Below are 13,924 nucleotides of genomic sequence, written 5' to 3' on the forward strand. Positions count from 1 at the left end.
ACAGACTACAAAACCAGCAATCCCAATAACCACTTTATCTGGATGTTTAATTGAAGCAATGTATGTAGCCAACATTGTTTTCTGTGCACCTGAACCTGGTCATGTGTGAGAAAATGTAGTTGATGGTCATCACTTTAAACACTACTATAATGAATGTGATTACTGCTGTCTATGTCTTTATCATCTTTGGGGCGATAGCTGGGCAGATGCCATTTGGATAGTGCTGCAACTACTACATGGTGCTGAGGAGCATAGGAAGTGCCATGCAAACAGCACCCATCCACCTATATGATGATCAGAGGAGTTATAAATAAGCCCTTATTGTTATGATCTGCAGTTAAATAATTGGGGTTAAATTACTACATCAGTAAAACAGTCAATTTGCTAGCCATACATGGCTTGAATTTCAGCCAATTTCTGAAAGCGGGACAATAGCCAACTGGTGGAGATTCCTCCTTCCATGCTTTTTAGTATGGATGGGAGAATCAAGAGATTTTGTACGTTCTTTCCACAAGGCTGAACTGGAAAAATGTAGCCGGGTATGGCTAGCTTATGTCCAAGAAATCTCTGTTTACTTTAATTATCTAATCATGCACAAGGGAGTTAAAAAATATAAGGGAACACAGCTTCACTGGAATAAGAGAGCATTCTGCTCCTTTGTCTATAGATGTTAATGTAAAGCATTTATTGACAATAAATTATGCCACTGGTGAGAAGCCTGGAATGGACAATGGCAGTTGTTTCCCAGAAATAATTTATAGCCTACAATATATATCTTAGGGCTTTGAATGCAATTTCTGTGTTGTCTTTCTCTGTAAGAACTGATGTTTGATTCTGTAATAGATAGCAGTTTGGCTAGGAGCACAAGAGCAATTTTTAATAGCACAATCTCACATCTAAAATTGCTAGAGATTAATAACTAGTAGTAGCAGTCCATCGCTACACATTTGGAACAAATGGCTCCCTATGGAGTGAAGCACACAAGTAGAATGCAGTAGCTTGTAGTAGTGATTGATTGCACACACATTGGGAGTATTGTGCGATCATTAGCGATTAACCACTACTACATGCTACTTATGTGCCTCACTCCATAGGGAGCCAAGTATTCCAAATGTGTAGCAATCGATCGCTACTATTTTCAATTAATTGTTAGGGCATTTAGCAGTGCAGTCATGCTACTAAAAATAATTTGTGTGCTTCTAGCCTTAATCAGAGTTGCCACATGGCTTGCAGGGACACCACTACTGGGTGAACATAGTTACCTGGTAACCAGGGGACGCTGAACTGTCATCACTCAATGAGGACTCGGCTGAGCCGGCCGTGGCGTCACTGCTAGCTCCGCCAAATTGTTTTCTACTTTTTTTTTCAACTTTTTTTCACTGGTTTTCTATTCTGCTTGGTACCACGGAGGTACCGAGCAGAATAGCCGAGCCAAATGCCGCTCGACGGCATTGGGCTATTCACTCACTGCCGTTCGACCCCTATGAGAATGAGCCCTACCTCATTGTCAGAGGTTCGAAGCCAGCTGAAGCAAGCCGATGTATGGCTGATTTCAGCTGTTGTACGGCTGAAATCAGCGGTAAAAGCCTGAAGTGAATAGCCGAACAGCTTTCGTCTCACTTCGGGTCGGTTATTCACTTTGTGAATAACCCTTTAAATATCCTGTCATATGATGGCCATAGTTGCTACTATAGGAATGATTCCTTTACGAAGTACTCAAGAAAATCAATGGGGCTTTTTATAAAACCACTCTTTAGTTGTGTAACTGTATTCTAAATTAAAATAACGCTACAGGTTTTATTTTAAAATAAAACAGTATATGTAACCAGGTAGTCCTGTATACATTTTACTTAAATATATTCAGATCTGAAATCATATTATAGCAATTGCAAAAACAAAATTAGAGAAACAAAGTCTTGCACACTTATACATGGATGTGCAAGCTCGTAGTTGCACCCAGCTGTCTCCTAGTGGGGAGTGGGGACATTTAAAATGAATTCAGCGTGACCAGACACTGCAGGCCACAATCAATTTGACATCACTTTGCCTGAAGACATTTAGCTCAACGAACTCTTATTGGTCTCACTGTGAGAGTATGCAGGCATACACAAACCCATTAAGAAGCCTACACTGAATAATCTATTACTGTAAATGTCATGTTGGCTATATATGCCTATAATATAGACAACAGTTTGGGAACAATTACTCCTTTCACGTGGGTTGTGTGTCCCAGAATGTCATAATCTGTTTTTTGGAAAGGGTAAAAAAGTGTACAGCCAACATGATAGACTCCTGTATAGAATGAGGGTATAGCAGAATAAATCCTTCAGTTTAATGTGTAACTGTGTGATTTAACCAGATTTGAATATAGTACTTATGGATATAAGAGTGTACTTTCAAGAGGCTCAATGGGCAAAGTATGAGTCTCTTTTCAAAGTGTGAGTGTGAGTCTCTCTAATTTACTAAAGGAGTGGAAAATGTTCACTTTACAAAGTGAAAAAGATAAATGGTTTTCTGTTCTGTTTAATGATCCAATCATGTGAAATCAAAATTCCTGATTGTTTTTATATTTTGCTGATTGATTGGGTAGTGAAAAACACTTCACCATATTCAGTAAACTAAGTGAAAATTTTTTTGCTACATTAGTAGATAAACCCCAAGGTAATCCAACTTGTCTGATGACATTGTGGTTGATTTAGTAAAGGCAAATAGGCTATTCACTACGCAAGGGAATTTCCACTTTGCTTGAATACAATTGGATGATGGAAGTCAATAGAGCTTCATCTCATTCAGTAAGCTAAGTGAAAATTGCATAGTGAATAGCCTATTTTCCTTTAGTAAATCAACCCACTGGCGGAACTACCAGGGTCGCAGCGGTCGCAATTGCGACTGGGCCCTGGCGTTCCGCCTGTTGGGGGGCCCAGAGAGGAATAAGAGGGCACCCCCCTGAGATAATGCCACTCCTTCCCTGCCGCTCTGCCACCCGCAGCATGTACGGGTGGCTTTGCGGGGCTTGAGAGGTTTTCACTTGTCCAGCAGAATGTGCTGTGTGGGAAAGGACCCTCTCCACTTAGGCCTGGTCGCCGAGACACGGAAAGAAGGTGCTGCAGGAGTCAGGTTAGGTAAGTCTGGACCGGGATGGTGGGGTGCGGGGAAGGTGGGGCACGGGTGGTATTCTGCATTGCTGATTTTTATTATAATGTATTGCTGGGACTTGTAGCCCCGCATAGCTGTTATTCTGCATTGCTGTATAATGCAGAATGCAGAATAGCATCAACTATGCAGAAGTACAAGTCCTAGCAATGCATTATATTGTATGGTTTCTTGCACCGGGGCCCTGAAGGTTCAACCCCTTTTCCTTCTGAAACTGCACATTTGAGGCTTTTATTAGCTACTCCATAGACTTGACATTGCCACCAAATCTGGCTACAAACAGCAGGTTTGGGAGACTGTCATTTATTTTGTAGGAGAACCTTTAAGTTTGAGAGCTGCATTGAAGCTAAACAGTAAGTGACTCTGGCTTTACAGGGTGTGATAAATCAATTATTTTTTGTGTGAGCGTAGGTTATAACACATGAGATAAAGTTGTTTGTGCTTAAAATTTTGTATGCTGAAATGTCAGGCAACATGCTTTAACCATACAGGGCCAAATAGTGATCTGAAATGTATCGAGCTGTACATGTCTAACCATCATTTGCATTTTGAAGTGTTTGTAAAGCTAAAAACGTTAAGTTTTAGAAATGGTTAGGACCCGTGTTAGGGTTTTTTGCTGTCTGTATCACATTGGGGAGAACACCCTTCACTTCCTGTCCAAGGGACAAAAAAAGAAGAGGAAATGGTTCTCCAAAACACGGGGAAACAAAAACTACTTCCAATAGATACTATGGCAGTGGTTTACAAATGGGTGGATACTTTCCTAAAATAACAAACTATAAAGTGGTACCACAATTTATAAAAATACATAGCTGATCCAGATATTTATTTCACTGGCACCAGGCATGAGGAAAATAAATAATGGTTAAAGGAAAATGGACCAGGCTTTAGAAAGATGTTTTGCCTTACTTTAGGTGTACAAGGCCAGCAATGTGCTTATTACTTGTGTTTTAACTGATCGACATTATTCTTCGCTTATTTTGTTATTGTTGCACATACCAATAGGCATCTAATATCAGTTGATGGCTAGATGTGAATGTAGCATGAAAATTAAATCTTCAAAGGGCCTAAACTTTCTTTTATGAAGGTATAGTCATTGGTGTAGTAGATAAAACTGCTTAGCTGTTTGGAAGTATTATAAGGATTTATTTATTGATTAAATTAAAATGTTTAAAAAGTAACACATGGAGAACAATATGTATTTTTGACAATGTTTCACGGCGAAATAACTGTTATATATGAGTGGTTAATTTTTATCATATCATATAGCAGACACAGAATTAGCTTTCCTATTTCCTGCTTCATCAATCATTGTTATGAATTACATACCAATTAGCTATCTATCATTCCTTATGAATTCAATAAAATGAATATATAGACCAATAATTTTTTTAACTTAATTTATTTAACCTACTTTTTCAGTTAGATTTAATTCAAATTCAAGATTCAGAATACTTTGTGTTATTACGATTGCATACAATAATGCATTTAAAATAGAAGTAATAATGTAGTAAATCAATACATGCAATACAACAATTTTACACCACTTATGTCATATACACAAAATACGTCCATGTTGTGCATTGTTTAATTATTTCGCTGAATGTAACAAAATTGTCCCATTATGACAACACGTGGGCATTATGTTGTATAACACTCTTGTAATTACATTGTCTAGCCACCCAATTAGAATACAATGCATTGACAGTGCACACTGTGAGAAGGCAGGCCTTGCTACTGTATACCTTTACCTTGCGGGAATTCTTTCTTATTTTGTTATTCTGGACATTGTCACATCCAGGAACATTGGATAAAGAACTCAAAAGTTTGGTTTCTAAATACTGTCTGGACTGAGAAAATATATTAGCATAAATGTCAGGCCAAAATTAAAAGAATCAGGTTTTTCTCTGATGTACCGACTGTTATATACGTTCCCTGTAGCTGGTACGACATAAATCGGTTACGTTTATAAACACAGAATTAATGGCCATAATGATAGCAATATTGTCTGTGTAATATACACCTAAATATGAGTATTAGTTTTTAAAAAAAGCAACAAAGCTGTTACAGTAAAGCCAATTCAGACATATGCATTTTAGTATTGTGCAACAAAATCAATTTTTCACTGCACGTTACCACAACATACGGTAGTGCACAACACGCTGTGTGGTGTATTGTGGTGCCATTCATTTAAAATGCACATGACATGTTGTGGTGCACTGTGTTACAAAGAATGCTATGGGTCCTGTTTTGGGCTTGTTGACATACATTGGCAGTTCATTCTAAATAAATGAACACAAGAAAAATAACACACAGGAGCGCCACAGCCTAAAGGAGTGAAGCATCACCGGCTCTCACGTAGCTCTCAACCAACACAACCACTATACGAATGGATCTCTCCACCTGGCATACAAATCTGGAATCCAGATGCTACCACCAGACACTTCTCCACCGGACCCAGCTGCCGTTCCTTCACCGCCTAGGACCGCAGATCCTGCCACCGCAGCTCCATCCACATATCTGACAACAGAGGGGCTCCTTGTCACACTCCTTCATGTAAGTGTCCTTTCAGTCCTATTTGTTACCCCACCTTTGGCAGTGCCCTCATCATCCATTCCTACTTGACATAACTTTCCTTTGCAGTCTGACATCAATTGTTGCCATTTAATAGCAAGTCTTGAATTACACATAGTGCAACATTGTTAAACTTTTAGACTTCACTCCATTAGGCTGTTGCGCTCCTGTGTGTTTTTTTTTCTTGTCTTCAGTATTTGGCAGGACACCTTCACCTGCCCACAAAAGAGCAGCACGACACAGTAACCACATTGGGGACATACATAACATTCCATTTGCACCACCGACCCCTACTCATCTACTCATGGGAGTGTGCTCAACATACACCTCCTGTTTCCATTCTAAATAAATGGACTGCCTTAACACAACACACATTAATGCATGCATGGTAAGCACCACAAAGGAATGCAAAGGTCTGCAGCAGGCCTTCTAGTTCATTCACAAGATTCATTCAAAACTGATGCTTCAAGACCCGAATGGAGTCCAAATATCCAAATAGCGTTCAAGAGCTCCCGAATGCCATTCGGGTCTGGAAGCCTCAACGCTAATATGGCTCCCGGACTCGTATACTTTTTTTGATGATGGATATTGTTGGTTGTGAAACAAATCATTCACACAAGAAATCTCCGCAAAATAAAGCAACATGAAAAATAACTAATTCACTGGAGTGCAAGATGATTATAAATTATACATTGTGATAGGAATGCAAAGGTCTGCAGCAGGCCTTCTAGTTCATTCACAAGATTCATTCAAAACTGATGCTTCAAGACCCGAATGGAGTCCAAATATCCAAATAGCGTTCAAGAGCTCCCGAATGCCATTCGGGTCTGGAAGCCTCAACTTTAATATGGCTCCCAGACTCGTATACCTTTTTTGATCATGGATATTGTTGGTTGTGAAACAAATCATTCACACAAGAAATCTCCGCACAATAAAGCAACATGAAAAATAACTCATTTACTGGAGTGCAAGATGATTATAAATTATACATTGTGATAGACGGAACAAAACAAAAGTGAGAGGGATTTACTATTAGCATCTAACTTTCATTTTCAATGCTTAACTGAAGAAGCTAAAGATAGAAGCTGATTGGTTACTGTGCATCACTGCTCCAGATTCCACTATTGCCTTTCAGAAGAACAAAATTCCTTTATATGTTTTTCTTCACTGCATTAAAAGTAGGGATGCACCGATACCAAGTACCGTACTCGGTACAGGTACAAATACTATGCATTTGCATTAATGACAGACAGATTTCATAAGTACTTATGAGATCTGATCCAGCGTTAAAGTAATTAATTGATAACCATTGTTATGGAAGCAATTCAACTGTCCAGTAGTGGAAGAATGCTCTATAAAATATACATTCCAACTTTCCCATTACTTATAACAGTGTATTTCGGGGTGTTACATAAGTACTGCAAGTCTAGCCCACTCTTTATAATAAAGATCATATTCAATTAACAGAGGCTTTTAAAAAGAAGCTGAATTACTTTAAACACCAGTTGTAGGCCCCTTCAGAGCGCACAGTTTGTTGTGGGACATTATTGTAATGCAGTGTACTACAATGTACGACAAGTGTATTATGGTGAACTACAGCGTCGGTGCGATGCCACCTACTGAATTTTGCATGCCATTCTAAATGAATAATTACCACCATGCATAGGTCTGTAAGGGGCCCAAAGGAGTTATAGATGTTAACAGGTTATTTTAAAGATTTTGATATAATTAGTCTACAAATAACAGGTGAATAATACAAACATGAGGTGGAGATGCCGCAAGAGCGAATTGCTAATTCCAGCAATATGTGTTACTCTTGTGCTACTGATACAGAAGTGCAGATATGAACAAGTGTGGAAGGCCATCTCACTCAGTCATCATAGAACTACTAAAGGTAGTGGTTGGTAAAAAAGAATTTTCAAGAACCTTCTCCCCTAAAATAAAACTGTTTTCCAACCCTGCTTAATAAGCAAGTACAAACAATAAATCCAGTTCATGCAATGGCATATTTATGCTTCAATATATCTAGCTTGTCTTTAGTTCTTTAAGTGTGTTTCTTTTATTTCAATTGTTGATAAGGTTTAATTAAAATGATCATAAAATGATATCGACATCATGACTTTTTGCATTGGTACACAATGCAGATAACTTATTTGGCTATTATATTGTCAAAGGAAGTTTTAACTAAGCCATTTAAACTTTTAATATAATTAAAACCACACTATTGTAAGTGTATTGCTTTATTACTGCAACTCTGGGTCATTTTCATTGTCTGCCCAAGTGTTACAGTGGGTGTAGCCTTTTCACACATTAGCCAATGAACTTCTCATTTAAGCAGTACCATTGGCTAGCAGGGGTTCCAGGCAATACCTTCTAGTGCCTTATAAGTATCACAAGTCTTTGATGTTCCCTGTTATTGGGCATCTCCCCTCTCTGTGAACATCATTTTGGATTGTACTGTAAAGGATTTATGATTATTTGCCATGGAATACAGAACATTCTACATTTTTGCGACTATACTAGTATTTTGTCCATTTTTCACTGCATCAGCATGGTAAGCCTGAATACAAAAAAAATCTGCTTTCTCAGTCAAAACTTTTCCCTTGTTGAAAAAAACAAAAAAGCAATTTCATGTTTCTCATTCTTGTTCTAGGTCAGTCAACAACTTCCTGATGACAGGACCAAAGGTAATTTAAAGTTCAAAGTATTTAATTTTATTTTGTTATATATATAGATATATATCATATAAATTGCATTATATTTATGGTATTTTTTTCAAAGGCTTATTTGACATATTCCACAAGTGTGGCAGTTGGAGCGCAGAGTGGCATTGAGGAATGTAAATTCCAGTTTGCATGGGAAAGATGGAACTGTCCAGAAAGCACGCTTCAACTGGCAACCCATAACGGACTCAGATCGGGTAAGGTGTTCTATTTGATATAAAGTGGGTTTAATAGTGATATGATGTATAAATTACATCATAATTGTTATTAAGTATGTAGTAGTTTCATTGTTTTCTCTATTCTATTATACAACTGACTTGGTACCTACTGTATGGCATCTTTACTTTCAATGACCCATAGCAACCAATCAGTAATCATCCTTCACTAATTTTGCCACATTAAATTGACATTTTATAGTAATGGGTATAGTAATTTTATAGTAATGGGTTCCTGTAGTTAGTACACCCTCAGAACTGTCTGCATTGTCTTTTTCTTTAAAAAAGAAAAAAGAAGAGTCACCATAGCAACTAGAGAAACATCTTTTGTACATGCTATCAGCTCAGCAGGAGTAATGTATACTTTGACAAGAAACTGCAGCATGGGGGATTTTGATAACTGCGGATGTGATGATTCCAGAAATGGAAGAATTGGTAAGTTTCCTTTGTTAGAATAACTATTAACAATTTACAGTCCAAGTAATTCTAATTATGTATATTTGTTTGCTGTGTTCATTTTATATAGCAAGTCTACATGACACATATGTTGGCTACATTTTAAATAGTATAATTTTACTCAGAGTGGTAATTTTTTTGCCTGTTATAAATAATCATTTCAACTGAATCAACGATGATCAAGCCAGGTAGTGGTTGGCTAGAGAACACTAACACTTGAAAATCGTTATCAGAGCTGCATAGGGCTTCTCTGACTTGGAAATCACTGCTACCAATTGGTGATAATTTTTCTTATTTTGGGGGAAAAGAAAACAAACCTTTTATCATATATAACAAGGCAAAACACTGCAGTGAGTCTGAGAGGTATGGTGATTCCCGCATGGCAGATATCTCAACCTTTAGCATTCTCAGTGAAAGAGCTGTCTGTCCATTGTCACCCTGAGCAACAGAATAAAACATTTATTTTGTAATATATTTGTAATACTTTACAATATATAAAATTATAATAGGTAGTTGTATATTACTATGCTTTAATCTACCCTCTATGAGCTTGTTATTTGGATCACTATGGTTGATTGGTATATATGATTTCATAAACCCTATAAACCACTATAACCACATCTTTTGAATGTTAAAAATTGAACTTAAAATCCCAGTTGAACATTTTATTCAAAATGTTTATCTTAGCAAAGATCATGCATTTTAAGGACACAAGAATGTATCATTTACATAAAGTAACCTTACGAACTGTCTTGCATTTTACTTTGGTCTAGCTAGAGGAAATTTCCATTTGTGCTTCTGATTTCCTGGTCCTAATAGTCAGTTTCCTGCTGTGATCCGCAGTAGTGGACTATTGTAATGCACAGTGGGAGGATACCTAAAAGGGTCATTAAATTACATATGCAAAATAACATTTCTTTTACTAGTTAAAAACGACGCATATAAACATCCTTAATTGTGTATTATAATTTAGTATGCCGGCCTGGCTCCTCCTAGTGTGCAATGTGCTGAAGTGTGTGTGCTGGATGACTAAATAATGAACCTATGCTTTTATTTTAATAGGTGGAAGAGGCTGGGTATGGGGTGGATGCAGCGACAATGTTGAATTTGGAGAGAGGATCTCAAAGCTGTTTGTGGGTGGCCTGGAGACAGGACAAGATGCCCGGGCTTTAATGAACTTACACAACAATGAAGCAGGAAGACTTGTAAGTTTATTAACAATTGTTTGCTAATCACATTCCTTTTTGACATCTTCTTTTAACTTGCCAGCATTAAAATAGAATAGACCAAGAGAATTCTTTTCAGTGAAAGGTCACTGTAAAAAAAAAAACCTTACAATTTTGTGGCTCAGTACCTTTCACACCTTATAAATGTGACAAGCGCATTGAAAGCGTCACAGAAGTGTGTGTTAAGCATTGGGTAGTTTTCACACCTCTGCATAATGTGTCTTTAATTTTGGATTAGGGTTCTTAATACAGGAACTTTCTTTAACACAAGAAGTGTCACTAGAAGAGTATCATTGTAGGAGAAAATTTGTTTTCTAGTCATGGTGTACTACGTGGCTATTTAAAGTATTTGAGTCAAAATCTTTAAGCAATCTTCTGCATTCAGGAATGGCAGCAGTTTTGTATGCTAAACAAAAATTGGTGGAAAAAAATAGCTAGAAATACATTTTATTTTTCACACAGTAGAGTTCCCAAGTTACCCATAAGCTAGTTTCATGAACATTTAACTTTTCAACACATGCTTGTGTGGCTGCATAAAAAAGCCTACTGCTTCAACATTACAGGATACATAAGTTCCAGCATGTTCATCCCTGCTCATGCTGATCCCATGCAATGCTAATCAAGCACTGTATTGATAGAGGTTGAATGGGTTATCCAATTTAGGGCCTTATTTCATAAGATCATCAGTAAAGTAAGCTATATGGAAATCCTATTAGTATGCCATATTATTTCAAATTGCTTCTAATAGGTCTACTGTATGTAAGTTTTTTATTATCATTTACATACGTGCTGAAAAGAAGACTATATGGTTGTCTAATTGCCATGTCCATCCTATCTGGTTGTCTAATTGCCATGTCCATCCGATTTCCTCTCTCAGTGCATTATTGGGGATTGGGTTTCTAACTACTGCAGTTTATGAGATTATGGGGACCAGAAGCTGTGGTTACAGATTTTTCCCACTCCACCTCCTGTTGGTGAGATCTGGTATTTCATAACAATCCTATAAGAACTGTTGTATTTGAATTGTCAGGAGCAGTCCAGCGAGTACAGTACTGAAGGAAAGGAGAAAGACCCTGCATGTTACATTTATAAACTATAAAACTAACTATTAACAGAAATATTATGAGATATTTCATTGGTTTACACTGATATGATTAAAAAACAGTAGCTAGTAGTAGTAATAAAGTCAGACGTCAACTGAGAATATGTTTTCCATGCAACTAACTGATTTGCTGGGAAATTCCATCTATTTCATCAGTATGACACAGTATTGCACCCTTTAAAATGCATACGATTTACTGGGTATAACATAATATATGTTTTTATTTGGCAACTGTAAATATTATAATATACATGAGTACAAAAAAGGGTTAACAACACATTTGTAATAACTGAGTGTGCAACATTTCAAATTTAAATAAAATTTATATATTTAACTACACAATTTGAGCAGAAATACTGAACAATTAAAAGCATTGAATAAAGGTTTGCAGTTTTCTTCAGGCAACCCATGGTATCCATGTTTATTAGCTGTATCATAATTGTCCATAAGGGTATACTGCATGTAAAATTGTGATGCAGGGTGAAAATCAACACTTCAGTAATTTTTTTCTGACTTATTCTGCTTGGAAAGCTACTGAGAAAGTAACATTTAAAATGTGCTCTTTAGGAAAATTAAGTGTATATATGTATACTGTATATTAGGGTTGCACCAATACCGTTTTTTTCGGTATCAAGTGCGAGTACCGATATTTATATTTCGGTACTCGCCGATACCTAGTACCGATACCGGTATTTTCGGTAGCATAGAACGGGCTTACCAGGCAATCAGAAAGCCAGGCGGTGTGTCATTACGCACAGCCCGGCTTCTTGATTGCCCGAGAAGCAGACTCCATTCTGTTTGGCCGGCTCGATGCTGATTGTCCAGGAAGCCGGCATTGAGGCCAGCCAAACAGATCTGACAATATGGTGACATGACTCCCACTCTGCAGACACCTCATTTCCCTCACCTAGGTCCTTAGCAGCAGTCATTACCGTAACAGTCCCACGCCAAGCTGGGCGGACACAGCACCCACTGATCAGCCCTCAGCCTAGTACTGCGCATGCGCAGACTGCCCAGCGCTCTCATTTAGAAATCCTGTGCATGCGCAGTAGCAGGGTGAGGGCCGATCAAGTGGGTGCTGTGCACACAGGAGACGTGGGCAGATCCAGGAGATTTTGGAGAGTGGTGTCTGCCCAGCGGGAATGGTAATGACTGCTGCTAAGGATCTATGTGAGGGGAATGATTTGTCTGCAGGGTGGGGGTCGTGTCACCGTATTATCAGATTTGTTTGCCCGGCTCGACACTGATTGGCTGGGAAGCCGCCTTCCCGACAAATCAGCATCAAGCGGCCAAACAGCATGGAGCCAGCTTCTCGGCTCCATGTTCCCTCGTGGCACTGCCGGTCAGAGGAAATTTCCCTCTGACCTGAAGTTTCAGTATCAGGAAAGGTATCAGAGCATTTGGCCGAGTACAAGTACTCGGCCAAATACTCGGTATCGGCACCAATATCAATACTAGTATCGGTGCATCCCTAGTATATATACCACATACAGAGGGACACTGTTGGTCTAAAACTGTCTGTCTAATTGTAAGCATTATTGTATCCTAAATAGGCAGTAAAAGCAACAATGAAAAGGACCTGCAAGTGCCATGGTGTATCGGGAAGCTGTAGTGTGCAAACGTGTTGGTTACAGCTTGCAGAATTCCGGGATATCGGGAACCACTTGAAGGTTAAACATGACCAGGCGCTGAAACTAGAGATGGACAAGAGGAAAATTCGGTCTGGTAATAGTGCAGATAACAGAGGAGCCATAGCTGATGCTTTTGGCTCTGTTGCTAAAAGTGAGCTTATATTCTTAGAAGACTCTCCTGATTATTGTTTAAAAAATGCCAGCTTAGGCCTTCAGGGAACAGAGGGACGAGAATGCTTGCAAAGTGGTAAAAATTTGTCGCAGTGGGAGAAGAGAAGCTGCCGGAGACTTTGTACTGAATGCGGCCTGAAAGTGGAAGAAAAGAAGATTGAGATTATTACCAGTTGTAACTGCAAGTTCCATTGGTGCTGCACAGTAAAGTGTGAGCAGTGCAAGCAAGTGGTAGTCAAGCATTATTGCTCCAAGAAGGAAAAAATTACTGACAACACCTTCATAAAAAGAAAGAATCGGGGACATAATAGATAAGTTAAATAAGCCATGGACCACACAATAATGTTTATGTGTTATATCTACTTTGTTGTTGTAGAATTATATCTGTTTTTTCCTATTAATTTATCAACGTTGTAAATTTAAACATTGTGTACTATTGCATATTGATATTCATGTTGGTTGTAAATATTGATTACAAAACATATGCACTTTTTAAGATGAATGTGAATTGCAAACCAAAATAAATCTTCACGAATATTTTAAGAAAATATTTAAATTAAATAATTATGTCTGTGTTTTTTTTTCTAACACATTTCACCACAAAAAATTATAAAAGGTAAGGAAATATCAAAGGTAATACAAAGGTTCTTACATACATTTTTCCTGGGAAAAT

At 37.9% G+C, this 13,924-nt stretch overlaps 1 protein-coding gene across 1 annotated transcript; it reads left to right on the forward strand.

Moving 5' to 3' along the window:
* Window positions 1–8,210: 8,210 nt before the first annotated feature.
* On the forward strand, window positions 8,211–13,566 carry WNT8A (Wnt family member 8A). Its single transcript, XM_018568994.1, has 6 exons — window positions 8,211–8,281; window positions 8,381–8,414; window positions 8,509–8,647; window positions 8,975–9,100; window positions 10,184–10,326; window positions 13,003–13,566. Exons 1-6 carry the CDS (start codon window positions 8,211–8,213, stop codon window positions 13,564–13,566), a joined length of 1,077 nt encoding a protein of 358 aa, XP_018424496.1.
* Window positions 13,567–13,924: the final 358 nt, after the last annotated feature.

Source organism: Nanorana parkeri, unplaced genomic scaffold (assembly GCF_000935625.1).
Source record: "Nanorana parkeri isolate BGI_ZX_2015 unplaced genomic scaffold, ASM93562v1 scaffold1271, whole genome shotgun sequence".
NCBI classification, from domain to species: domain Eukaryota; kingdom Metazoa; phylum Chordata; class Amphibia; order Anura; family Dicroglossidae; genus Nanorana; species Nanorana parkeri.